The sequence below is a fragment of the Desmodus rotundus genome, chromosome 2, assembly GCF_022682495.2.
Source record: "Desmodus rotundus isolate HL8 chromosome 2, HLdesRot8A.1, whole genome shotgun sequence".
In the NCBI taxonomy this organism is placed as follows: domain Eukaryota; kingdom Metazoa; phylum Chordata; class Mammalia; order Chiroptera; family Phyllostomidae; genus Desmodus; species Desmodus rotundus.
Window position 1 is genome coordinate 104,606,039 of NC_071388.1, and position 26,420 is coordinate 104,632,458.

Below are 26,420 nucleotides of genomic sequence, written 5' to 3' on the forward strand. Positions count from 1 at the left end.
TTGTGTTCTATAGTGTTTTTCCCTCTTTGGAGCTCCTGTGTTGTTAATAAGATGAGATGATTACTTTTTAATTAAAATGAAAAAGAAAAAACAACAACAACAAAAAACTGAACGAACAAACAGAACAGTAACAGAATCATAGATATGGAGATCACTTGGAGGGTTATCAGTTGGGAGAGGGAAGGGGTAGAATGGAGGAAAAGTTGCAGAGATTAAGGACTACAAACAGGTAGTTACAGAATAGACAGGTTGATGGAAAGTACAGTATAGGAAATGGAGAAGCCAAAGACCCGATATGTGTCACCCATGGACATGAACTAAGGGGCGATTGCTGGAGGGAGTGGGGGTGCTGGCGGAGGGGGGCAAAGGGGGTTAATTGGGCAACTGTAATAGCATAATTGATAAAATGTATTTAAAAAAAGAATTTCAGGAGCATGGTATACAAGGTGGGGAATGGACTCTGGCTGAACACACCCCTTCACCCATGACCCCTGCTGTGCAGGGGCAGGTCAGAGGAGGGCTACTTCTCGCAATGTGATCCCTGGGCCAACAGCATGGGCACCATCTGGGAGCTGGTCAGAGCTGCAGACTGTCAGCCACGCTCCAGACCTACTTGCACTCTAACAAGGTCTGGGGGATTTGTGTGCACAGTGAGGTCTGGAAAGCACTGCTCTAAAGCACAAAACCCAGGCCCAGGATCGCTCTTGCCCAGGTTGGGGGGTAGTAACAGTAAGTGTCAGTAAGTATTTGCTCAATGAATGCCAAATAGCATCTAAAATATGCACAGTAACCACCAGCTGGGGTGGTTACAATGCTTTCATTTCCTTTTTCTCTGGGGCCTCAGTGGCCAAGTTTCCACGAGGCACCAGCCTGAGCCCATTGGTCGCATAGGAGACACCTGACCCACAATGGGCCAATCAGTTGATCTCTCAGAAATTTGAAACTTCAGCCCAAAAACAAGCTCCCGGAGTAATAAACAGCAAGTCATAGAGACCACCTTTCTTGCACCTGTAATGTATCAAGCATGGTGTTTTATGTGTAGTATAATCTGAGCCTCAACCGAGGACACGCTCATTGATTTTAGAGGAAGGGAAAGGGAGGGAGAGAAACATCGATGTGAGAGAGATACATCGAATGGTGCCTCTCCTGCGTGACCCAACCAGGGACCAAACTCAGCCTAGGCATGTGCCCTGACCAGGAATCAGACCCGTGAGGTTGGTTTATGGGACAACACTCCAACCAACTGAGTCACAACAGCCAGAGCAAACTCTGCTTATGTTTTAGATGAGGCTATGGGGCTCAGATGTTCAGTAGCTCTCCCAAAGCTTCAAGGCAGGGAGAGGCAGCACCAGGAGAGCTGAGTGACCGGCTGAAACAGCCATGTGGCGTGGTGCAGTATAGAGATACTGTCACCAGCGTCTGCCACCAGGTCTCCAGGCTGCCCAGCTTCACCATGATCAGGCCAAACCCCCAGGAAATGGCCTTTGTGCAGTGGGGAGCAAGACCCAGCTCTGTGAGATGTCTGCTGCGAGGGAGGAAGGCTGCCCTGGGGACAGAGTGAAGGGCAGGAGATGTGGGAGAGGGGAGCACAGAGAACCTCCATTCCCCAAGCAAGAGTAGGGCGCTGGCTGTCAAACCTCAGGACAGGCCAGAGAGCTCCTACTGTGAGGACTGTTGGAGATCTGAGCCCCTTTCCTCCACTCCAGTGAGTTAGCAGCTAACTAGCTAAAGAAAAAGTGTGGGCAGCTTATTTTGGAGACACAAGGCAGGGGCAGTGGAAAAGTTTACATCTTCCTCTGAGGAGTGGACACCCAAGAGGCTGAGGGGGTTGAGGCAGGGGGATGAGCCAGGACGACTGAGGCCCTGTGGGGGCCAGAGAACCAGTCCATACTGGAGAGAGGAGTTGGCACCTCACTGGCTGGAGGCCCTGACTGGTCCCTGACTTGTGTTCTCAGGGGACAGGGTTCTGAGTGGAAACTGCCATTCTGAGTGACCTGGGGCAGGTCGGCCTCTGACCACCTAGGAAGACAAAACCAATCAGCAGCAGAAAGTTTCTATCAGAATCCAAGCCTCAGCAGGTGTAGGGTTGTTTGGCTTTACTGAAACAAACAAACCAACAAACTTGTTACGTGAGCACTAACACAGTGGCGGCCACCTGCTGTCACCTGACAGTCCAATGTCACACAGCACTCACACAGGTCACACCTTGGGTGGCTCACAGTGCAGGTGTCACACGCCGGGCAGCATACCAACCCAGGGTAGCCACACTGAAATACACTTCTCACTGCACATCTCTCTCTAAAAAAAGATTACACAATCATCAGATCTGAGAAGAATCATTCGCTCCCCTCAGTGAAGAGGGTGCAAAGCGGGATAGCAGAAGCTGGCTCTTTCTGACCCCTCGCAGTGGGCGCAGGCGTGCCCCAGCATGGTGAAGAGATCCATCAGGAAGGTATGACGACAGCCGGAATGTGGTCAGAGGCCTCCTTTGCTGCTGAGTGATGGAAGGGATCTGTCCCAACGCCCACAGGTGGGGGTGCAGTGTCCCCGAGGCCCCTGCAGACTGAGATGTAAATAGCTCCAAGCCCACGCAGCACCTAGTTTGCTGACGAGGGTGGCTTGTTCCTGCTTCTTCTCTCTCTTAACTTTTTTCAAGGAGCAAAATTCAGAGTAATATCTGGCAGTTCTGGAAATTTGTTCTGGTTCCTGAGACAACCATGGCAATAATGGAGTAGAGAGAGGACCCTCTCCAAGAAGTTCCCACTGACTCTCACAGCAGGTGGGAAGAAGGACCATTCCTCTGGAGGGACCTTCAGGTCCACTTGGCGCAGGGCTGGGTGAGGAGACGCCCTGGTCACACTCTGTGAGGACACGGAGCTCCCCTCAGTACCTGACCCAGGCCTATGGCTCCTCTGACAGAGAAAATGGCATCCTTCCATTCCCAACGCTTCAGAGGTCCTTGTGCTATCCCCAAGGTCTCGGCCACCTCCTGCTGTAGGACCTAGAGCCTTGGGCAACCCCTGAGGCTGAGCCCTTCGGTCTGGAGGCACCTGCTGCTGCCAGATGTACAGGATCGGCTGTAAAGTGGTGGGCATCACGCTGCCAGTAGGGGAAAGGTGTAACGCAGAGCCTAAGAGGAGGAAATGCAGGAGTGGGGACTCCTACTGACTGGGCTTAACCCCAGGACACAGCCTGGGGCAGTTGAATTCACTGAATGCAGAGCCACAGCATGTGTAGTTCTGAGGCCTGCCCTCCCTACAACAAACAGATGTTTAGGCAGAATTTTAGACTCCCCAACCCTGCATCAAGCCCTACACCCCTTAAAAATTCTTAGGAAGGAGCATTTCCTTTGTCTAAGGAGCCCTTGAATGTTCCATCCCAATGGTCCTGCCCTGGCCTCCCTGCCCTCGCCAGCCCAGCACAGTCAGGCATCCAGTGGGCTGGGCCACACCAAGCCGCAGAAGACAAGAACCAGGGGCTGCGTGTGCCCAGCAGCTTGGCCTCCCTGGAGGGCCTGGCTGTAGCCTCATCTGGTGGATGCCTTGGTGGACAGACACTGTCCTCAGGAGGGAGGCTGGAACAGAGAGCCTCAAGTACAGACAAAGTGGGGGCTGGTGGGAGCTGAAGTGCCCATTCTGTAGAGGGGAAGTGGAAACCAGCAGGGGAGGGGCCCTTTGGGCGGCTCCAACAGAGAGGGACACGTGGGAAGTCCAGGCTCAGCCTGTTTCCTTGGTAACTGGCCTTTTCCAAACCCAGCCTGATGAGGCCCCGCGTGGTGGGAGCCTGCAGATTTGCAGGGAAGAAGTGCCAGCCTGTGGGTGGGAAGTGACTGGGAGGCTGGCCAGCGTCCCCCAGGTAGCAAGGAGACAAGTGGTGCCTGGGAGGCAGAGGCTGGATTCCAGCAAGACAGACCTGCTCACCTCCAGCTCCAGGTTGGGGGGCTTTTCTTTAACAGTCATCTTTATTCCACTTTGAAGCAATCACAGAAGCTTCAGTGTCGGGATCACAGCTCTGAGGAGCTCCATGGTGTCTCACATTTCCTCTCCCATCACATGATTTTCCGTGTTAGCTGGATTTACTGAGGAGAAGAGCCGTATTTATAGAGATTTCCAAGTAGGTTTCCATTCCAAGGCAGGGTGAGGCTTGCCCAGAGCTGCTTCAGAGGGAGGGCTGGAGGAGGCTGGCCGAAAGGGCCAGCGGGAGCAGCAGCGGGAGCGCGGTGGCCCTGGAGGGGGTGGCCGCTGAGGGATGAAACACAGGCATGAGGCTCTGAGGCTCCTTGGCTGCACTGGACGCAGCACATTTCTGTAAACTCAGCTCACCCAGGCTCCCTCTTTCTGTGCTATTACAAATGTTCTCTCCTTTGCTTTCTTTACATATTCATTCCTTTCAAAATTATACCACATGTATATTTATGTAGTTGCCTCATCCTTTCTGGAAGATTATTTTTAGCATTGATATTCATGATCCCAGGTCTCTCTGGGTTACACAGCCCAGTGTGTCTGCTGTCACTATCTGCAGCCTCCTGTTCAGACCCTCCCGAGACACCTCATCTTGATCATTTGAAAGACCTAGAGCTCTGTTCCACTCACTCAAGGTGCTTTGGGGAAAGACTCAAAAGGATGCAGGGTGATGTGGCAGGACGCCTGCTCTTCCTCTGTGGGGGGTGAACCTGCCCATCCATGGCTTTCACAGCTGCCCCCGCAGTGGGCTGGGCCCTACCTGCACCCGAGCATTGCTGAGACAGCATCCCTTCCAGAGCCGCCACATAGTCAGGGCCCAGCCAGTCGAGGTATGTGGTTTTCTCCCCCACAGGCACCGCCCGGATTGTGGCATCCTTGAAAAGCAGATCTTGACCATGATAGTCAGAGGAGTCGAACATTTTGAAACCATTCTTGTTGTGGTCATCTCCAAACAGGCCCTGGAAGCACCACAGGCAGACCTGATTTTTACCCGGGCTCCCAAATGGTCACCCTGGTGCTGTCTGCTATTCGCTGGTCTACATACAGTGAACCAAAGGGCAGGGGATTGCAGGCGCCAAGGCTCTGACTTGAAACCATAAGCTTGACCCCTGTCATCAAATGGGATTTGGAGTAAGATATGATGAAGCTACCATAGTAAAAAGGAGCAAAGTGGCTATCGATCTTTTGGGGGATGCTCAAATTTCCTCTTGAGGATCTAATGAAAGCTGTCAGCTTTCTCCCCAGAAAAATGCACATCTACACAGGGTACTTCCCCCGTGGCAGATCAGCATATTTAGGGGGAAGAAGGGTGAGGGAGCAAGAGAGGGTGTGTTAGGACCCAGGGACCCTGCTGTCAGACAGCCTGGGTTCAAATTCTACATGTATTTTCAAAGTGCAGCCAACAGGGTTTGCTGACGGACTGGATGTAGAGCATTAGGAGGCTGGAGTCCAAGGTGACTTCCAGGGAGATGGAAAGGCTAAAGAGGGGAAGAAGAACGTCCAACCTTGGACTTGTTCAGTGTGAGATGCCTGGTAGAAATACCAGTTGAAATGTCAAATAGGCAGTTGTTAAAGAGGCAAGACTGGCCCTGGCTGGTGTGGCTCAGTGGATTAAGTGCCGGCCTGCGAACCAAAGGGTCTTAGGTTTGATTCCCAGTCAGGACACTTGCCTGGGTTGCAGGCCAGGTCCCCAGTAGGGGGCACGCAAGAAGCAACTACATATTGATGTTTCCCTCTCCTTCCCCTTTCCCTTCTCTCTAAAAAAGGCTGAGACCGAAGGGCGGAAGGGTGGATGGCAGCAGGACTGGAGATGTACATTGAGGGCTCCTCATCAGCACATGGGTGCAAGGTGACGGCGTGGGGCTGGATGAGATCCACAGAGGTGTGGGTGCAGCAGAGAAGAGGGTTTAGGACTGAACCCTGGGTGGTTACAGGCCTGGGGAACAAGGAGGAACCAGCAAAGGAGACTGGGAGCAGTGGCCCAGAGAGGTAGGCAGAGAGCAAGACGGGTCCCCATGGGGGCACTAGAGAGGCAAACACACATTGATGTTTCTCTCCCTCTTTCTTCCTCCCTCCCCCTCTCTAGAAATAAATAAATAAAATCTTAAAAATGCAGGAGACAGAGGGGAGAGTGGTTGGAGGGATGTCCTTGGCTGAAAGAGCACTGAATTTCCCCCTCTTTCTCAGGCCTCCTCAGTTCCTCCCCAGGTCCGCTCCGAGTAGTCTGATGTGTCCCAGGGGCTTGGCTCACCTCTGTCATCTACCCACGTAATGATGTAGCCCCTGCCCTGACTCACTTGGGCCTTGTCCAGCAGTCCATACACAGCCAAGGTGTTGGTGTCTGGCCGGACCATGACAGCACGGGACGGTATCTGCGCCAGGTGGCAGTCTTCAAACTGAAACGCCTCGGCCCGGGCCCCATTGGGACACAGAAGCTCATAGTCCTCCGACCTGAGCGCAGCAGCCCATGGCTCCGAACTGTGGCCTGAGGGGGTGGAAGAGAGGGGATGCTCTCCTCCTGGACCCCCAAATCCTTGACTGGGGAGAGGAGGTGGCAATGTCTGGCCAGCTCTCCAGAATTCTCCATTCTCCAATTGCTCTGCTCTTTTGCCGGGATGAGAGAGCCCAGCTGGGTCCAGAGTGTTGGTGGGAGCTACAGTTCTTAGGGGGCAGGGAGTCCTACTCTGTGACAGGCTTTGTCAAGCATCACTCTATCCTCACGACAGCAACATAAGGCAGGTATGATCACCTCCCACTCTATGTGAAGAAACTGAGGCTCTTATCCACTCCAGGGCAAAGAACCCTATCTATGCGTTACAGGTTTTGGGCCTGAGAGTGGAATGGCTTAATAAAGGTGGTGGTTCACCTCCTCCCCTGACAGCTGAAGTTTTCAAACCGGATGGTGTATAACATCATGTGTGAACTCATGAGAGGTCATTCCAAAGGACCCGGAGTTTTAAACCAGCACCCAAGTGATTCTGAAGTAGGTGGTCAGCCCAAGGGCTTCCTCAGAAACACCGCCCTTGGGAGTTACATTATTTTTATCTCTTCATGTATCCACCCTCTTCCCACTTTCAGAAGGAACTTCAGGTGGGCCCATGAGTAGAGATGAAAATATAGGGAAATGAGCAACCCTGGAAGGTGGGTGTTTCACTGCAGGTGGTTCGGAGAGGCCTCCCTGACCAGAGACGGCACAGGGCCAGGACCACGCAGGGCTCACAGACTCCAGCAGGAGCACTCAGCTTCCTCCTCCCGGGGGCTGATCCTGGGGCTCTGGGTGGGAGGTTGGCAGGGGAGAGGGGTTGTAGAAATGGGGCCTGGAGCACTTCCCAGCTCAAACGGTCTGCACCTTTGGTGGCCTTCATAGGCAGGGTAGGGTCTGAGATTTGAAATACTAACAGATGTTTTTCCCAGCAGGTTTGCTTTTCCTTCACCAACCTCCATCTCCCATGTGGGCCTTTTCCTGGGCAGAGACATGTTAGGACAGAGTGGAAAAGGCTGTGCCTCAAGTGTTTGGGGGTTCAGAGCCTGGGTGTAGGCAGGGTGTACAGAAAGGGCAAACGATGAGTGCTGGAGGCAAACAGCCTCCAGTCTTCAGAATGAATAAAAATAAATTCTCTGACAGAGGGAAAACAGGAAGGGAAGGAGAGGGGAGGGAAGGGGTGTTTGCCAAGGGGCCCTGCCCCCTGACAGGACCCCAGGGGTGGGCTTAGGGGGTCCTGGAACACAGAGTTCCTAGCTCTTTTTCCCAGAGGGAGTTCAGGAAGGTGACGTTGGAGAAAAAAACCTCAGCAACACAAATGCGACTGTGCCTTGCCTCTCGTTGCCGAGGGGCTGCGGAATGATCTCTGCACTTGGCATCGATCTGCTCCGGACTGAAGACCAGATGCTGATGTGAACTGGCGGCCCTGTGGAGACAGGCCCCTGCCACACCTCCCACACCCCTTGGTACCACATAAGTATCCCAGCGGGGTTGTCTCCACATTGAGAATGAGCTTCTATCACCTCGGTGGAGCATGGGTTTGGCCTCTAGACCAGTAAAGACTGTCATGCGTCCTGCGTTCAGGCTGTGTGGCCAGAGGTCTGGTCTTACCATGAGGCTCTTGGGGCCCCAGGATCCCCAAGGGTCAGAGGCTTCTAGACTCAGTCTTTCCCATTGCTTCTTGGCTCCCAAACCCAGCAACACCTGGGGCCTGACTGTGCTGGGGGTGGGGACAGCCCCTCCGCCCTGGGGTCAGGCCTTGCTCCGGCTGCTGTCCTCCTCACGTACCATTCGTGTTGTCAAAGATGGTTGTGTGCTTGACAAAGGCGACATCCCCTGCATTCTCAGCCAGGCACCTGCCACACAAGAGGCCAAAGCAGGTGTCAGCAAGAGTGTCCCAGCCTCTGTGCCAGCCCCCTGGCCTACCTGCCAGGCCCACCAGAGTACCTGAAGGCGCCGCTGTAGCCAAAGTACCTCTCCTGGCCATTGCCCACACACTTGTTGCGGCCCTGCTCGTCCCCGACACAGAGTGCACACAAGGAAGACGGGTAGTGCTTGGGGTTGTTCACGGGCACGCAGCTGGCGCTGAAGAAGTCGCTCACCGCTGGAGCTCAGGGAAAGAGCTGTGTTAAGGGGCTGGTGCAGAAAGGGCAGCCAGGAAGGAGATGGGAGGGCTGCTTCCCCACAGGTCTGCCCACCCTGCCCAGCTTCTGGCTCAAGACCACCCCTGCGCTCCACTGGCCACCCAACTCAGAGCAGCAAATCTCCTCCTGTGAGAGTCAGAGGGTGTTGAGAATGCAGAAATCGTCTAGATACAGGAACCCCGTAGATAACCTCTGGTAAGTGGTCACCGAGTCTTCCCTGGAACTCCCTCAGGCATGGGGAGCTCACTACCTCATAAGCTATTTTGTTCCAGTCAAAGACCCTGTCCAGCTGTCTGGGAGGGGAGGCAGCCAATCCCAGCACCTCTGTGTGCTTGTGTAGGTGGTGCCGGCCAGGACAGAGGTGTGTGTGCAGTCAGCCCAAGGATCTTGCCAGCTTCCGCCTGCCTTTCTTTCATCACAAATGTGCACCTCTTTACATATGGGGAGGGCCCATGGATGGCATGTGGTGGGCGCTTGGTCAGAGTGTCTGCAGCACTAATATAGATGGGCAGGTGCTTTCCAATAGGTCCCCCAGATGCCCAAGGCTGCTGGGGTATGGAGCAGCCCCATGACCAGAGGTGATACTGCTGGTCTAGAACCTGTGCACAACCCGCTCCTTGTGCCCATTGGATGAGTAAGTGGGTGAGTAAGTGGGTAGGGCGCCATGGGAGCTTCCACAGAACCACCAGACACCCCTGTCACCGGGGTGGCCAAGAATATTTCCCATCCTTCCTAAGAGCAAGGGCCACGTCACAGGGGAAGAGGAATCTCTGGGGCTGCCTTCTGTGGGGTAGTGCTGGCAGAGAGTCCCTGACCCCAGCCAACCCCAAAGAAGATTTTATGCATCTGTGTTCCCACGGAGGGTGGCACCTGTGAGGATGTCGCAGTCCTTGGGCTGGATGAAGCCCCCCTGCACGAGGGTGCCCACGGGGATGTTCCAGCCGGCAGGGCTGCCAAAGGCTGAGTGGCAGGAACGCTTGCCCCGCAGCTCGTTCAGGGTGAAGGCGTAGGAGCTGTTCCGCTTCACCACTGCCACCACAAAGTATGAGTTGCTCCCGTCCTCCGCTGGGGAAGGGGACACCAGTGAGGCCCCTCCTCAGCACCAGAGGCACCTTTCCAGGTCCCTTCCTCCCTCACCCCCTTCCTCCTGCTGCTCTGCACCCCAGAGGGCTGGCCCTGCCCCTGCCTGTCCTGCCCAGTGTCCAGGCCCTGGCTGCATGGGCTCAGGAGCACCCAGGCCTGACGGCTGGTGGCTGTGCAGGGAGCAGAGCCGGCAGTGGGACCCATCACTCAGAAGAGGCTTCTGGCTCTGCTTTTGGAATTCTTTTTCCCACCCCCTCACCCGCCAGCAGTTCTCACCCAGAGGGATTTATTTCTTTCCATAAGCCCAGGTGCTATTTTTCTCACCTCCTGGGAGAAAGGTGGTGGCACAGCTGAGGCACAGACACATTTTTTCACAACCAGGTGGGAGGAACCTGAGGTCTCCACTTAAGAGGACAGGGCACCAAGGCTTCAGGCCAGGTCCCTGCGAAGGTGTGAGTGAGCTGCCCGGAAAGTGGGCCGGCCACCTTCTGCGAGCCACATGGTCAAGTGGCACCAGGCCGAGGAGGCCACTAGTTCAGGGTCAGCCTGCTTTTGTCTGGCCTGGGTTGCAAGCTAAGAATGGCTTTTATATTTTTAAAGTGTTGTTGAAAAAAAAATAGGTAGCAAAGTCTGTATGTGGCCTGTAAGACCTAAAGTGCTTACTCTGTGATCATTTACAGAAGGTTCGCTGACTATGGCCAGATTTCCAATAACTGAACGGGAACACTGAGGCCTGGGGTGGGAGGGGCCTGCAGCAGCCAGCAGCCAGCCCAGGGGCAGAGGCACTGTGGGAGAGCTGCAACTTTTGAAAATAGCCCAAGGGGCAAGTTTATATGTATATAAAAATACCAACCACCTCAAAACAAAAGCCAGCAGCCTATCCCCTGCACTCACGAGCGTACTGCTCCCCAGCCGCTGGAACCAGGCCATATGTCTTCCCTGCTGTGTAAATGTCCTCGCCCCTCAGGGTCACAGCGTCAATTTGCCCAGCCTGTAGGGGGACAGAAAGAGTGGCCAGGCTGGGGTGAGCTCCAGGGTGGCTCTGGGTGTTGGGAGCGGATGGAGGTATCAGGGCCAGGTCTCTTGGGGACTTTGGCCTCTGGCTCCCATCTCCTGGTGACCCCATCCTGCCCCATCAGCCCTTTCCTCCCACTGTGAACTTGTGCGGGCAAGAAGGGCACCTGGAAGGCCAGAGGCCTGAAACCAACCCTCACCAGCACTCCTGTTTACGGGTGTCTGTTCATTCTTTCAGTAAAGCGTTCTCTGAGGGTGCCCTGTTGCCAGGAGACGGTCGCCTGGTTGTGAGGGTCTCTTGAGCAGAACCTTGCACGGTTTCTGCCTTCCTGCTTGTGTGGGCTCTCCCCATGGAACGCCAGCCTTCAGAGGCTTAGGGCACTGTGCTATATCCCCGGCACCTGGCTGAGGGCCGGCACATAGCATAGGTGCAAGACATTTGCCAAATCTGTGCGCAAATGGATGAACGGGTCGGGTCTGAACAGAAAGCTGTCTGAGGGCCTGAGAAGGAGGCTCTAGGGATGAGGGGTAAGGCCCTGCCTCAGGAGGCAGGGTGGACACTCGTGAGAGGCTTTGATCTGGCCTGCACTGAGAGACCGCCCTGAAAAATGCTTCTCGCCTCAGGTCCCACCTACTTGCTCTTAAAAAACAGGAGGGGAGGAGTCCAGGAACCCAGGAGCTGCTGGGACACCTGTTGCCATGGTAAGACCTCATCCCTGACTTCAGGACCTCAGGCTGCCACCGAACCCTGGCCTCTGTCTCCAGTCAGAGAAGTAAAACAGAGCTCAATGGGCCTCCAAGACCAGGACCAGTGCCTTTAACTGCAGGCGGCAGTCATGTTAGTGATGTCAAATCAACGTAATGGGCCATGACAAGCGTTTAAAAAAGAAAAAGAAAAAAAAAAAGACTACCCTTGGCCAGATGGCTTAGTTGGTTAGAGCACTGTCCTGATACACCAAGGTTGGGGGTTCGATTCCCAGTCAGGGCACATACAAGAATCAACTGATGAACAGATGAATGAGCGGAAAAACAAATTGATGTGTCTCTCTCTCCTTAAAACTGAAAAAAAAAAGTAGTATATAATAGAACAGAAACTACCAGCATACATTATACTTAGTAAGGGGAAGTACTGTTCTGCCTCATATCTCCAGCTATAGAAAGAATTTTTTAAACCTATATATCTGAAAGAAAAGTTCTGCAGACTAGACAGTGATTGACGTAAAATGTATCTCTGCGGGTTGCCGTCGAAACGTGTAACAAATGATGACCCAAGCCCACCCCTGTGTGTACAAGGGGAAACTGAGACGGACAAAGGGGAAGGGCTTACCCAGGGCCACAGGGCCGGCCAGGGCTGAGCTGGGCCAGTCTCATACTCCTGGCCACCTGCTCAGGGTAAACAGCCCCCTTCTGCCCTATTCCCTGGGGTGGGGTGGGTCCTTCCTCCTCCCCTTTCCCTGTGGAGTTGTCACAGGAGACCTTCCCCTCCCAGGCTGTTCTGTGTCCCTAGACCAGGTGGGGCAAGGGAAGGAGGGGAAGGGCCATCCAGGCACTGCCACCGCATCCCCCAGGGCCCATTCTGCCTCTCTGGTCACGGCCCCCACCTGGATGCGCTCCATGCAGTGCTGGGGGGACTCAGCTGACACACACTGGATCTCCGGCCTGAGCCCCTGCTGGCTGAAGGCCACAGCCATGTCCCCACACTTCTGGATCTCGGGAGTGGACAGCACACACCAGTGCAGGTAGTGCGGCAGCCCTGTGTGAGTGTGAGTGTGAGTGTGAGTGCATGGTCACCGCACACTCGCCTGCCTCAGGGGCTGCCTGAACATGGTCTGTGGGGTGGGGGCCCTGGGGGCTGGTACCTCACCATCAGAACTTGGAATCAGACCCAAGGGAAATTTTGGCTTTTTCCCTAGTTAGCAATAAGGGATAATTTATTTAGCGATCTGATCCTGTGTCCTCATTCAGAAATGGGATAACTGTTCCTCTTTCTTGGGGCTGTGAGGAGGCTTGAGAGAGGCCATGGCAGCCATTGATCTAGCTCAGTGGCACACCGTTTCCTTGTTGTAGGTGAAGGAGACATGGGGATGGGGGATGGAGGCAGGAAGCCCATTTATAGACTACTGTAGTAGTCCAGGAGAGAGACACGCCTGAGCCAGGGCCGTGGCCGTGGGTGGGGAGGAGGAGTAGGGCATTGTGGAGGGAGAGTGACAGGACTCGGTGACTTCAGTGTGGAGGGGTGAGGAGACCCTTCCAAGACAGACCCTGATGGCCTAGATCCCACCCCCTGAGAGAGGCGGGGCTTCAGGGAACAGCAGGCCTCCCAGTTTTGGAGATGCCTTCTCCCCTGACCTCTGGAGGCAGGGCAGTGAGAACAACGGGCTTCCCTCCTGGAGTGGTACCCCCACCCCACTCCCCACCACCCCTACCATCTCTCCAGAAAACCCTGCCATTCTTGCAGCCAGGCCAGGCTGGAGCCAGTGGGAGAAGAGACAGGTGGACTTACCCTTGGAGTCACAAAGGAAACCCTTCATGGCACGCAGGTACTCAGGGCCCAGCCATGCCTCGTAGGTCTGTGTGGCGATGGGCACCAGCTCAGACGTGGCATCTTTGAACAGCAGATTCTTCTGGCCATAGGCCTCAGAGCTGAACATCTGGAAACTACTGTTCTCATGGCTGAACAGACGCTGTGTGTCAATGGGTAAGGGTGGGGGGCCAGTGAGGTGCTGTAGGGGTGCATCCCTTCCTGCCAGTTCAGCCACCACTTCCTTCTTCTTGTGCCCTCAGGGCAGATGCCCACTGTGTGGGCCAGGTGAGGCACCGCCTCCTTCCTTTCTCTGGGATCCAGGGGCATCCTGCTCTGTCACGCTCAGCTGACTGGACACAGGACTCCTGGCCTGCGTGTGGGATGGTACTGAGACCAAGCAGTGGGGCAGAACTGAGGCCGGTGCGCCAGCAGCCCGTAACTTGCTGCCCTTGTAAGCGATGGTTTCAGCAAGACATTATTCACCACGTTTCACTAATGATGTAGTTGGACATTTACTGGTTTTGTCATTTTGTTTATTTGGTCACATGAGCCAGTCAGCACAGCTGGTCCCTCCTCACACTGGCCTGGCTCGAAGTTTGACACCACAGAGGCCAGGGTCCCTAGTTGGGGTGGGTCTCAGGGGAGGGTCCTGGGTCCGGCCCCTCCTGGTCATGCCGGCCCAGCCTCGGGATGGCTCTGGCCCTGAGCTCCCACTCTGGTGAAAAATACGAAGGTCCAGCGCCACTCCAGAAGCCGTGTGGGGTGCCTTAAACTCACCTGGCCTTCACTGAGCAGCCGGAAAATGAGGCCTCCATCTGTGTCAGCGCGGACTACCACAGCATGAGCAGGCACCTGGGCCAAGTGACACCGTCTCCATTCAGTGACGTCAGCCCGGCTGCCATCCAGGCACAGCAGTTTGAAGTCCTGTGACAGCAGCGCCTGGCCCCAGGATGGCAGGGTTTTTCCTGGGAAATTGGGAAGCCTCTTGTGAGCCAAATCTGTCTGGTGGAACTGGGGTGTCTTAGGGAGGCATCAGGGGTAGCTCATGAGAGGGCACCTGGGGAGAAGTTAGAGCACCGTGGGCCATAGACCCATTGTGAAAAGAAAGTTCTTCCAGAATTTCACCGGGAGGAGAGAGCCAGGACTCTGAAGAGGAGTTTGGTGGCTGTACAAGACCAGGTGTCCTGATAGACTGTGTCTATTTTCTTAAACTTTGTATCTCTCACCAATTTCTACTAATAAAATGGATTTGAGGATACAACACAAATAAACAAAACTGTTTATTAAAGATAAGAAGAGTAAGAGAAGAAGAGAAGCTTAAGCTGAGAGAGAGAAATGCACGAGGAGCTCATTGCTGCCTATAGGCAATGTGGCTCCGACCGGAGGGCGGGGCCAGGATGCCGCAGTGGAAACACACCCTGACAGAACCCGCCAAGAACTGTGTCCCAGAGAGAAGAGGGGAACTCTGCAAAGCTTCACCCACACATTAACACAGTATTAATCCACCTATTAATATTTTGGTATATTTCCTCCAAGTCCTTTTTTCTATTCTAACCATTTTAAATATGGTTAAATTTCCTATCCATTTGAAATATAGTGAAGCACATACTTGATAGGCAATCTGGCATCCTGCGTTTTTCATTTGTCATTTCAAATTAATCTTCCACATTATTGGAAACTTTCCATGAAACTCATTTATAATAGAAAACAAGATTTATTTGAAAAAGTGGATATTGACAACAAATAGGAAAATTAAGAAGACTAAAACATGAGGAAATATGAGGGAAAAGATAATTTTTGGGATCATGAAAACTCTGTGTTCATTGCAGCATTATTCACAGTAGCTGAGACTTGGAAACAACTGAAGTGTCCTTCACTAGGGAATCGGATAGAGATGTGATACACATGCACAGCGGAATACTACTCAGCCATAAAAAAGATGAAACATTGCCATTTGTGACAACATGGGTGGACCTTGAGAATGTCATGCTAAGTGAAATAAGCCAGATGGAAAAGGACAAGAACCATATGATTTTACTCATATGTGGGATATAGAACAGATAGCAACAAAGGGACACACAATCTGACAGACACAGACAATGGAAAGGTGATTACTGGAGGGGGAGGGGGTGTGAGGGAGAATGAAGAGGGTAAAGGGTCAAATAGATGGTGACGGAAGGAACCTAGACTTGGGGTGGTGAGCACATAATGCAATATACTGATGGCATATCATAGAATTGTACCTTTGAAAATTATATACACTTATTAACCAATGTCACCACAATAAATTTAATAAAAAGATGGGCATGATAGAATTGCTTTGTCTACCTCACAAAGTTGTAGCAAAACTCTAAAAAAATCATAAAAAAATTACTTGCTTAGATTTCTTTTGAATACCATCAACATTTACAAAGAGCCAATTTTCACCAAATACACCCCTATTCTTTCTCAAACTTCCAAATTCTCCTTTGCATGACTCATGTTGGGGCCCAAGTCCCTGCTGCCTGTTTTCCTAGAATCGTCCTGTGGTGGAGGCAGTCCTTTGAGCTCCCTCCTTTCCCAGATCACTTTGTGCTTCTTCCTCAAATCTGGCTCATATTGTTCGTCTTCATGAATGTCAGGCTACATGATTTAAATGGCAAAGATTAAAAAAAGATGTTAAAAAATGGACAATGATCAGACATTCTGGAACAGGTGAAACTATAGAGGTGGGGCAGGGGTAGGGTTGGCTACAAGGAACTTCGGGGTGAAGGGTCAGTCACAATTGCTATCTTGACTGTGGTGGTAGTTATACAACTCTTAGTTTTGGGCAACACTCATAGAACTGTACTTCAAAAAGGATGAATTTCTGCTGTGTGTAAATTATCCCTCAATTAAAAAAATAAATGATCCTTAGGCTAATCAAAATTAGCGTCATTCTATAAAATAACTGGCCTGACTCTTCAAAAAAAAAAACAGGAAATTTTTAAAAATTGAAAAACTGTTCAAAGTTAAAGAAAACTGAAAAGACCTGTTTCAGATACCATGTGCGATCTTACATGAGGTTCTGGCCTGAAAAAAATTGCTGCAAAGGACAGAATTGGGACAATTAATGTATCTAACATATGTACTGTAGATGACAGTATTATGTCAGTGTCACATTTCCCGCATGTGATAATAGGACAGGATAAGACCACATCCCCCTGGTCTTAGGAGACACACACCAAGTTACTGAAGGGGCGTGATGCAGGTAAACACACGCTCACGTGGCTCAGAAAGAACACACATGTAGAGAAAGAAGAATAAGTCACTGTGGCAAATGCTAAAAGTCAGCATCCTGGAAAGAATAAAGGGGAGTTCTTTGAATTACTTTTGCAACTTTTCTAAAGCTTAGTTACTTCAAAATTAGAAAACAATTAAATGACAATGATATACTGGGTCAGCATGTAACACCTGGTCCAGAGATAAAGGGGCAGCTTCTTCAGATAAGGGAAAAATGCCAGGAAGGGACGGTAGATGAGTGTTAGTGCAGAGATTCGCAAACTTTTTTTGAAAAGCAGAACCCAATCTTCAAATGGAAACAGAACCCAATGCCACATACAAATCGGGGCAGATCGGAGCTGCCCCCATTGCTCCCTTGCCCGCAGAGCTGTTTGAACTCCACTGCTGAGACCCACCTGAGCCCAGGAAGCGTTCCCTGCTCCCGGGGCCAGGCCCACTCACCATCAGTGTTCTCCAGCACAGTGCTGTGCTTCACAAAGGCCACGTCCCCTGCCCCTTCTGCCAGGCACCTGCAGGGGAGAAACCTGTGAGCCCGGGTGAGCCCCCTGAGCCCCAGAGCCCCTGCCTATCCTCCACCTCTGGAGGCCTGGCCTGGACTGAGGGGCGGTCATGGTGGGCGTGGATTTCACAGTCATGCTGTCTTGTGTGCCAACTGTCCTCGTGGCTTTGCCACCTGTGAACTGGGGATGAGAAAGTGGCTCCCATGGGGAGAGATCCTTTGTCACCTGTGTGGATCCTGTACAGAGGGACCTGGAAGGAGCAGGAGCTCCTGTGGTAGCTGCTCTCAGCAGCAGCTGCAGCCGTAACACTCAGGGAGGTTGAAGATGACTCCATCCCAAGGCAGGGGACTCGACTAGACCTTCTCATGCCATAACAAAAGCCCTGAGAGGAAGGGTGGAGGACTTGGGGTATCCTCTATACGGCATTGGTCAGTGAGGGAGGCAGGTCAGGGGCTACGGGCAAAGGTGCTGCCTCGGTCTCCACAGCCACAAATGATCAGGGGCTGGACAGGGGAACGACACCAGGAGAGCTGGGGCATGCAACAGTCTCTGGCTTGGAGGACAGAGACCTGTTTTTCTCTCTGCGTTAAAAACTGTATTTTACCCAGATCCCAGACTGGAGCGTGGGTGCCAGCAGACTTCCCTGCTTCCAGCGGAAACACTGAGGCCAGGGTGGTGAGAAGGGCTCAGCAGGCTTCCATTCCTGTCCTACAGGGACCTGGGGCCTCACTTAGGGACAGGTGGGCCTGTACCACAGCAGCAAAAGACTCTCTTTTGTATCCACAGTGGGCTCCTCTAAAGTGCCAGTCTGAACCAAAGGGTCCCTGATACACTCCCCCACCCCCAACACCCTGAGTCACCAGAATGGGGATGTGGGAGTGGCAAAAGGCTGTTTTGTCATTTTCTTCTCTCTGAGCCCTCACCTCTCTAAATATACTAAACATGTTGACTTATGAGCAAATCCAGTCTGGCATACTGCGGTTTGATGTTTTTAAATCAAGCAGAGCACACGAACTGTATAAAGGCCACTTTGAATGTGATGCTGCAGACGTTGCCACTCCCCTGGGGCCCTCTCCGCCTAGGTGTTTTTCCCCTGCTCTTGGAGCCTCAGGGCCTGACCCCTGACTCAGCCCACTGAGCGCCAGCCCCACCCAGGCCCCTCTCACCGGAAGGCCCCACTGTAGTCGTAGTATCTCTCCAGGGGGCTCTTGTCACATACCCCCTCCCCAGCGGCATTGCCCCGGCAGAGGCGACACAGGGACTTGGAGTAACTGGTCTCTCCTGCTCCTGGGACACAGCTGCCCCCAAAATATTCGCTGACAGCTGTGGGAGGGAGGAAGAGGGATGTGAGCCAGTCGTACTGCTGGGTCAGACCCCTTGCCCTGTCCTTTAGGGAGGGCTCAGGCCACTCAGGGGGTAGTGGAGGGCTGGGCTCCCCAGGGATGGGGCTGGATCCTTCTGGCTTCAGATGGAGCAAAATTGGGAACCTGGTTCCAATCAGTGATTCCCAAACTGAGGTCACAAAAGTGTGGGCACTGGGGAGTGATGGCTGTTATTAAAAAATGGCTCAGGGAAATAAACCATTCACCCCAAAAGGTCACATAGCACAACCATATGCTGTTCTCATTGAGGGTTTCATCTCAAAATCGGTATGGGTAAGCAATCAACGAAAGCAGGAAAAGAAATAAATTACTTAATGAGTATGATTAATTTGATAGACAATGCGTCTCAAAACAGGGAGGGGAGGAAAACGGAGCAGAAGGAGGCGTCGTGAGAAAAGAGGTTGGCTCTGCATGGTTTCCGGCCCCGTTTCCACCCTCTTGACAAATATTTATCCTGTGCTGAGGACATCCCAGTGCCACACAGGGTGAGCAGGGTGCCAGTCGCCTGGTGCTCATCACCTAGCTAGACTGAGCTCTTCCAGGGTGGGTGCCCTTTTTGGTCTTGTTTTGCATCCTCCCAGGGGAGAAGACACTTAATAAATGTGTCAAGTGACTGATAAACCACACACCCCGGGCCACCATCTGTGAAGACATGGATTCTGGGCGTTTTGGGGTCGTGCTGGTTTGCACAGTGGTTGGGCCCATGTGGGGGCAGTGCATACATGTGTGGGCATGTGTGTCTGTGCACGTGTGTGTACAACTGAGAGGTGCCTGTCGAGAGGTATGGAAGTTGAGCTCATAGTAACCTCAGCTCCCTGAGGTGAGCACATACCCTGCGTCACGCGTTGTGTGAAGCATTGTGCAAAGACAGTGGGCGAATTATCTTGGTCCTCCCCACCTCACAGCACTGCAGTTAATTTCCACTTTACAGGATGAGGAAACTGAAGTTCAAGGAGGTAGTCTGTCTGAGGGCAGATCATCTATCTGACAGCCACGTCAGGGCTTTAAAAGACCATCGTGTCTTCTGCAAAATCCCCCACCCTGCACCCACCCCCAGAAGCACTGGTCAGCTGTGGAGCAAGCCAGGAGGCAGCACTCTTGTGGACAAGGGATTTGGGGACACCCCAAACTCTACTTGGCAGGTGGTGTGTTCCCAGGAGAGCAGTTTGAGGATGTAGTGGTCATGTGCTAAGGGCCACCTCATTGCCGTAGCGTCCACTGTGGAGAGATTGACACCACTGGGTGGCCAGTAGGTGACCAAGAAAAGAAGCCCAAAGCATGAGAAGCAGGGAGTCAGCCCAGGCTGCCAGAATGAGGGCTCTAGGCTCTCAGCTGAGGCCCTCAGGTCTTCACCTGACTCCCCTCATGCATATCATTCTCAGCCACCCTGTTTGGATCACTCTGAACCCCTTTCCAGAGGAGAATTTTCTATCTGCATGAAAGCCCTGTTCTCACTTCAAATGAATCAATCCGGGAGCAGCGAGTCTCCGATTAGCTACGTGTAAGCTTTCTGGGTCCAAGTCTGCAGCTTGCTTGGGTCCTGAAGAAATAGAGTTTCTGAATCTGTAAAGTTGAGGACACATTTCTGTAAATAGCAACTTGCACCAGGTCTCCACCAGTGAGAGCTGCAATTCGCAGTGTCCCAACGTAGGCTGGGCCGTGTTTCCGGGTGAGGAGTGAGTGAGAGTCAACTGCCCTGAAAGAATCTTCAAGCAGAAATTAAAATGGTGGCGACCAGCATGAAAAGACAGGAGGGAGTGTTACCCTATTGGATGTCTGGGAGGCCCCTGGCAGAGCTGGGACCATGCCATTCCTTAAAGAAGGCGCAAGAAGAAGGTGAGCCTGGAGGAAGGCTGTCCTGTGAGGGAAAGGGAAGGGATGAGGCAAGGAGAGGGGAACCCCAGAGATGTTGCAGGAGAAGCGTCTGCCCTCTGGAAGCCCTCACCTTGCAGCACGTCGCAGCCCATCACTGAAAGCCTGCCGCTCTCCACCAGGTAGCCCACGGGCACATTCCAGCCCACTGTCCTGTTGATGCCCGTGTGGCAGGACTTCATGCCTTTCAGGGTGTTGATGGTCAGGTTAGAGCTCCTCTTGACCACAGCTACAGCATAATAGGAGGTACCAACATCTAAAAGGAGGAGAGGAGTGAGGATAGCGAGGGAGAAGCCACGAGAAAGGCTGGGACCCTGACTGTGGGAGAAGGGTGTGTGTGAATGCATGTGTGTGTGGAGTTCTAGTTCCTGAGGGAGCAACTGAGTGCGAGCCGCATGTCTCATCACTGAGCCTGCCCTCCTCCAGCCTCATTTGGTAGGATATTGAGATATTATTCCATTAGTTAATTTTTGCCTTTCCTTCCCAAGTTCGCTGGCACTTAGTTGATCCACAGCTGTGAATGTCAGGGGAGTTCTGTAGCTGGACCAACAGCAGAAATGGCCTGCAAGTTTTGTTTTCCAAAAGTTCTCCCTTTGGAGAAGGTAGAAAGGTTGAGGGAATGGTATTGTGGTTATGGGAAGGGCAGTGGTTGGGAGGAACAGGGAGAGCAGGGTGGTAGCTTCCCTCAGATTAGAAAAAGGGACTTACTAGTGCTGAGGGGAGCGGAGAGATAGGTAGGAAGGTGACAGATGGATAGAGTGTTGTGGTCTCACATCACTCAAGACCCTGACTGGGGTGCATGTGGGTGGGCAGGAGTCTACAGCCTTGCAGAAGACTCCCCTGGGCCAAATGTGGCTGAGAAGTGGCCATTCAGACAAGGCAGAAATGACTCATCTACGGGGACCGATGTCACTGACACTCGAGCGTGAGTGCGCATGCATGACGGCCTGTGGGGGCGGGTGCCCAGGATCAGATTGCAGCTGAGTTCCAGAAAACAAAACCAATGTTATTTCTTGTACACCTGAGTCTGGTCCTTGGCAACCTAAGTGGCCTCGTCTGGCCCCATCCTCTGATTTGCCCACTGGGCCTTTCTTTTTAGTTCCTTGAACACACTAAGCTCTTTCCTACCTGGAACTCTTATCTGGGCTCCACTTAATGTCACCTCCCCAGATAAGCCCTCCTGCCTGCTTTATTTTAATGCATCCTTTATTTAAAATAAGGGATGTCCCCCCATCCCTTATTTTCTCCCTCATGGCCTTTGCTTTTTCACACACCCACCACATTTGTAACTGCAACTTTTTTGGTGTTTATTTGTTTATTTTCTGACATCTGTTCTTTGAGGGGCAGAAACTGGCTTTCTGTTGCTTACTACTCTATGCTCATGACTGGTATGTAGTAAGTGCTTAAAAAATGTGTTGCATTAATTAAAGAGGAAGATCTATATTTGGGGCCCAAGAGGCAGGATTGTTTCTGGCTGTTGAGTGAAAGAGCTGGCTGGTTTATAGGGCTGGACTGTGTCTTATGTCATCTGACAGTCACTAATTCAACAAGCAACCAAGAGAGGCCCTGTGCTGGGCACCAAAGCTGAGGACCAGGGCCTCCTCAGGGAACTCACTATGCTGAGAACAAAGAGCACGAGAAAGAAGGGGACAGAACCTTAGCAGAGTGAGTCAGCGCTCTGGGAAGCAGGAAAGAGAGGACCTTTGCAGGGGTGGGAAGGTCCAGAGGAGCTTCTTGGAGGTGACAACTGAGCTGGATTGTGACAGAGGCTAGGCACTGGACAAGTGGAGGTGGTGGGAGAGGTACAAAGGGCAGGCTGAGCATGAGGCATGTCTGGTGTGAGGTTAAGGGACAGGGGCAAAGGAACTCACATTTCTAACCCATACCACATGCCAGGTGTTCACACATTAGCAGGGATCACCATCCCCATTTTATAGTCAAGGAAATAAAGGTTGTTCAAGGTCATAGGAAGTCACAGGAAGGGGCAGGGCTGGGATTTGCGTTCGGTGTGTTGACTCTGCAGCTCCTGGTCACCACCTCTTGCCCAGCCCCATCCCCACTCCTGCTGCTTCTGGCAGATGGCCCTTCAAGTGAGAGGCGGCCAGCCCGTTACTGATGTTTACCCCGGGGAATCACGCCCAACACTACACCAGGCACAGGGCAGCCCCTCAGTAAGAGTTTGTGGGTGAAAATTAGGGGTCTGCTGGGATCCCCATGAGGAAGAACAGGTACGGATCAACCTTCTGTGTCTCCAGCACCCTTGCTCTTGGGGGAAGGGCCGTGTCAAGAGATTTAGGGGGGGCCTTTGAAAGTTTATGTGACCAGGACTCCAGGACTGCTCTGCGGAGATGGCTACTGACCAGCTCCAGGGCTTCATGGTTGGGCCAGGCCAGCAAGGACACACTGCTGAGTTGACATCCCCTCTCCTCCCACCCCTCCTCCCACTCGGCCCTCTGACCTTGATCATACACTTCACCCACCACGGGCTTCAGGCCGTGCTCCTTCCCTGCCTCATAAATGGCTCCTCCATCCAAAGTGATGGCGTCAGCTTCCCCAGCCTGCTGGGAACAAGTGATTCAGCCTCACCTCGCCACTCCCTGCCCCTCCTAGCTAACTCAGGGAGAAGCTCAGGGACACCCACCTAGGGCCCCTTGAAAAGCCTCGGAGATCCATACTGGTCCTCTTAGTCTGGCCTAGGAGCCCTGTCCTGGCTCAGCCTTGCAGGCCCCTCCCCCACCAGAGCTTAGGGGTCTCCCCCTTTACCAGGCCCAAGGGCTCACCTTGTTTTTCTAATTAGTTATTTGAAAAATATTATTAATTTTATAGGACTTATAGTAGATGTACACAGTAAAAAAAATTGGATAGTACAAAATGGTATACAGTGAAAAGTGAGTCTTCCTCACTCTTGTTTCCCAGCCCCTAGCTACCCTGTTTCTCAGGTTTTCTCTCTAAGATGCAGACTGAATCCCATAAATGCATGCCCTCTTCAATTTTTCCTTTTTACTTTAAAACACAAATGGCAGTATACCATCAATGTGTCATGGGGCCCATGATTAGAATTATAGTCCAATATAATTGGTCTCCACCTTCACAGTGGAGCCTGACCCAAGGCCTTGGCCCACATGGGACCAGGACTGGACTATGCCTTGGGACATGTCAAAGGCTGAGCTGAAGTGAAAACCCAGGTCCCTCTGTGTCTGCCCCTGAGGCTTCCCGTCACACCTTGTCCTGCCACTGAAGTCCTGCCTCTGAGTATTGGCAGTGACAGGTGAGCAGATCTCCTGCCACTCAGAACTGCTTTCCCGCCCCTGACTCACCCACCCAAGATTGCTGGCCCCTGTTCCTTCTTCTCCAGAAACAACACAAGCCCCATTCTGGAAAAGTCCATGGCACAGAGAGTAACCACCATGGGCCACTGAGGAGTCTGCTGTCTGGGCACCCCTTGGTGGGGTGGCAGTGTCCCCAGTATAGCAGGGACCTTGTGGAAGAAACACTCTGCCTCTCAGATACCTTTCCCCACTGGAGCCCATCTGAGCAGGCGCCATTCTAGGGCCTTCCAGTGCCTGGCCTGGGCCTGTGCAGGAAACAAGCTGGCCCTTGTTGCCTGGGAAACTCAGCAGATCCTATCATCCAACCCTGATGGGGGGCGTTGGGGGGACATTGGTGCCTTTCCCAGTGAATGGGGCTGTTGTGTGCTCCCTCTTGAGCCAGAGCCCTTTCGTCTGGCCAGTGGAGGTGCCAGAGCGGAAGGGAGAGGACTCACTGTGATGAGCTGGACGCAGTGGTCAGCTGAGGTGCCCTGGACGCACAGGAGGGAGGGCTGGATCCTGGCTCTCTGGAAGGCCTCGCTCATGTCGCTGCATTTCTGCTGCTCGGGGTCTGAGGCGGTGCACCACCGCACCTCCATCCTGCCCAGTGCTGGGGGTAGGAGACAGTGAAGCTCAGCTCCCCAAAGGCATCCCTAACCCCCACCGAGGAGGATGGCTCCAGCCGCTCTTTCTGACTCAGTCCTCAGCCACAGCACAGCCTTGCCACTTGGAAGCACCTTGCCAGTTCCCACCCCTCTTGGGACCTCTGTGTTCTCCAAGAGGGTGCTGGCCTGGGTTCCTCACTAAGCAGTGTCCCCGGGCCCTCATGAACTGAGACAAGAGCAAGAGCCAGGGGAGTGGTCTGGCTGCCCTTGAGGAGCCTTGCACCCTCTTGGAGCATCTGTGATTATGCCCCTTGTACAGCCACCCTCAGGGGGCATAGTGCCGGACTGACAGGGAGGCTGAGTCAGCTTCAAGTTCCTGCTCCTCTAGCAGGTGACTTCAAGGCAACTTATTTGACCCCTCTGAGCCTGTCTCGTCTTTAGGGAAAGCAAATGAGAAAACCCACCTTCTGCGTTGTAAATAAACCTATGTTGAGCCGGGACACACAGTCCTCAGCGGACTTCCGCTTAGGCCCTCCTTCTGTAGGGACCCAAGTCAGAGTCCCAGAGACCTCCCAGCCACGGGACCCAGAGCTCCTCTCCCACTCACCCTGCCCTCCAGGACTGCCAGGGACGCCTGCACTCCCCGCGAGGCTTTGGGGCCAGTTTCCACCCCCCAGGGACCAGGTCACACTCTCCTGTCATCCCACTCCAAAGGTCAAGACTGCGGTGTCTACAACCTGCCTTCTCTGGCAGCACCCGGAATGTGGGCCGCCCCCGCCCCGTAGCGCTCCAGGACTGCACCCTGGGAGGCTGGGTAACCGCCAGCTCCAGCCCTCGACCCCTGCGAACAGCTACCTGAGGTCCGGCCTCAGTCTCATAGTCCGGACCCTGACTACCTTGGGAGGCGGCGGTGACAGAGCGGGGGGAGGGGGGGGGCGAGGCGCCTGTGTCCCCTTCTCCATCCCTGCACCCTGCAGGGCTCCCTGGAGCGGTCTCCTGGGAGGCATCTCGCCCCCCCCTTCTCCTCTCATCCCCTGGACTCCTCCCATCTCCCTCCCTGAGGTGACTCGGGAGAAGTAGAGCCGCTCTGGCCCTGAACTCCCCTCTGGCATCCATGCTCGCCAGGGGCGTTCAGCCTCCGAGGTCCTCCCAATATTCCCAGGCTCTCCCCTCCACGCCTTTGCCTCTCTTTGGCGCGTCAGAAGGTCAGCTTTTTCGAGGCCCAGCTCAAGGCCGCTTCCTCCACTAAGCTCTCCAGACAGCCCAGTGCGTCCCGGGTAGTGCTAGTTCCCTCTATAGTCCTCATCCACGAGCCCGGGGTCAGGACAGTGTTCCCAGCTCCAGGACCCCGCCCCGGTCCTGCTCCCACAGCCGGGCGGAGGGGCCTCACCAGTGCGCAGGACTAGGAAGAGCCACGGAGCCACACTCAAACCCCGCATGGCGCTGTCTAGAGCGGGTTGAGTGGATGCGGGTTGGGTCTAGGTCTGGGTCAGAGTGGATCAGAAGCGGCCGGAGTTTTTTCCCTCCTTTCTCTCTGCACGGGCTCGCAGCCACTTTTAAGTGTGTCTGGGGCGTGTCTTGAAGTGTCCACGCCCCTAGGGCGCACCAGCCCACCCAGACTGGATGCCTGGGATGACCAGATTGGCATTGGCCTTCTCTTTGGCGCCCCTTGCTGGAGCCTCGGCTTCTGTGGGGGCCGAGTTTCACCACTGGGCTGTCTGGATCCCGGTGCTCCTAGCCCTGGGCAGCACCGTCGGCTGTCCAAGGATCTGGTATCTGTTCTCTGGGGCCTGATTCCGTCAAGCCGCAGGCTGTTCCACGGCTCGCTCTCCTCAACAATCGCCTGGTCTGCGGGAGCATCTTCACTTCCTCTTGTCCTAGAAAGACCCCAAATATGTTCCACTGAAGAGGGAAAAAGCTCAGATTTGGGAGGAAGAAGAGGTCAGAATCCGAGAGTATGAGCTGGACGGAAGTGTGAAGGCCATTGAATTCATTCACCAGCCTCTCTTCAAGCACACATTGTACCGAGGAGCCCCTGGGGATACAGAGATGGACCCTGGTAGATGCAGTCATAGCTGGGAAGCAGCTGGTAATGGGGTATTTCACATTCTGGGCAACTGCCTCTTCTTGGACCTAAAGAGAGGAAGCGACTTGCCCCAGGCCACACATTTAGTCAGTGACAGAGCTGGAACTAAAACTCAGGCCCCCAGCAGAGCTGGGCTTATTCCATCACACTTTGGAAGGTGGGAAGAAGACTAAAGCGGGGGAGGAGGAGGAAACAGA

General features: G+C 53.5%; 1 protein-coding gene across 1 annotated transcript; it reads right to left on the reverse strand.

Annotated features, from left to right (window-relative positions):
• Positions 1-4,004: 4,004 nt before the first annotated feature.
• MELTF (melanotransferrin) lies at positions 4,005-25,660 on the reverse strand. Its single transcript, XM_024578204.4, has 16 exons — positions 25,528-25,660; positions 23,988-24,142; positions 22,683-22,782; positions 20,298-20,480; positions 18,137-18,293; positions 16,912-16,979; positions 13,987-14,174; positions 13,189-13,369; positions 12,287-12,438; positions 10,566-10,662; positions 9,459-9,653; positions 8,392-8,548; positions 8,233-8,300; positions 6,260-6,447; positions 4,723-4,921; positions 4,005-4,241 (listed from the first exon to the last, which is right to left on the reverse strand). The coding sequence occupies exons 1-16, from the start codon at positions 25,574-25,576 to the stop codon at positions 4,159-4,161; spliced, it is 2,220 nt and encodes a 739-aa protein (XP_024433972.2). The 5' UTR covers positions 25,577-25,660; the 3' UTR covers positions 4,005-4,158.
• Between the last annotated feature and the right edge of the window lie 760 nt (positions 25,661-26,420).

Bases quoted from the DNA above. Each gene is read 5' to 3' on its own strand.
- MELTF (XM_024578204.4), bottom strand. From the start codon at position 25,576: ATGCGGGGTTTGAGTGTGGCTCCGTGGCTCTTCCTAGTCCTGCGCACT. The intron at 24,143-25,527 runs GTGAGGCCCCTC...TCCTACCCCCAG, and splicing joins CTTCCTAGTCCTGCGCACTG to CACTGGGCAGGATGGAGGTG. The intron at 4,922-6,259 runs GTGAGTCAGGGC...TGGTGCTTCCAG, and splicing joins GACTGCTGGACAAGGCCCAA to GGCCTGTTTGGAGATGACCA.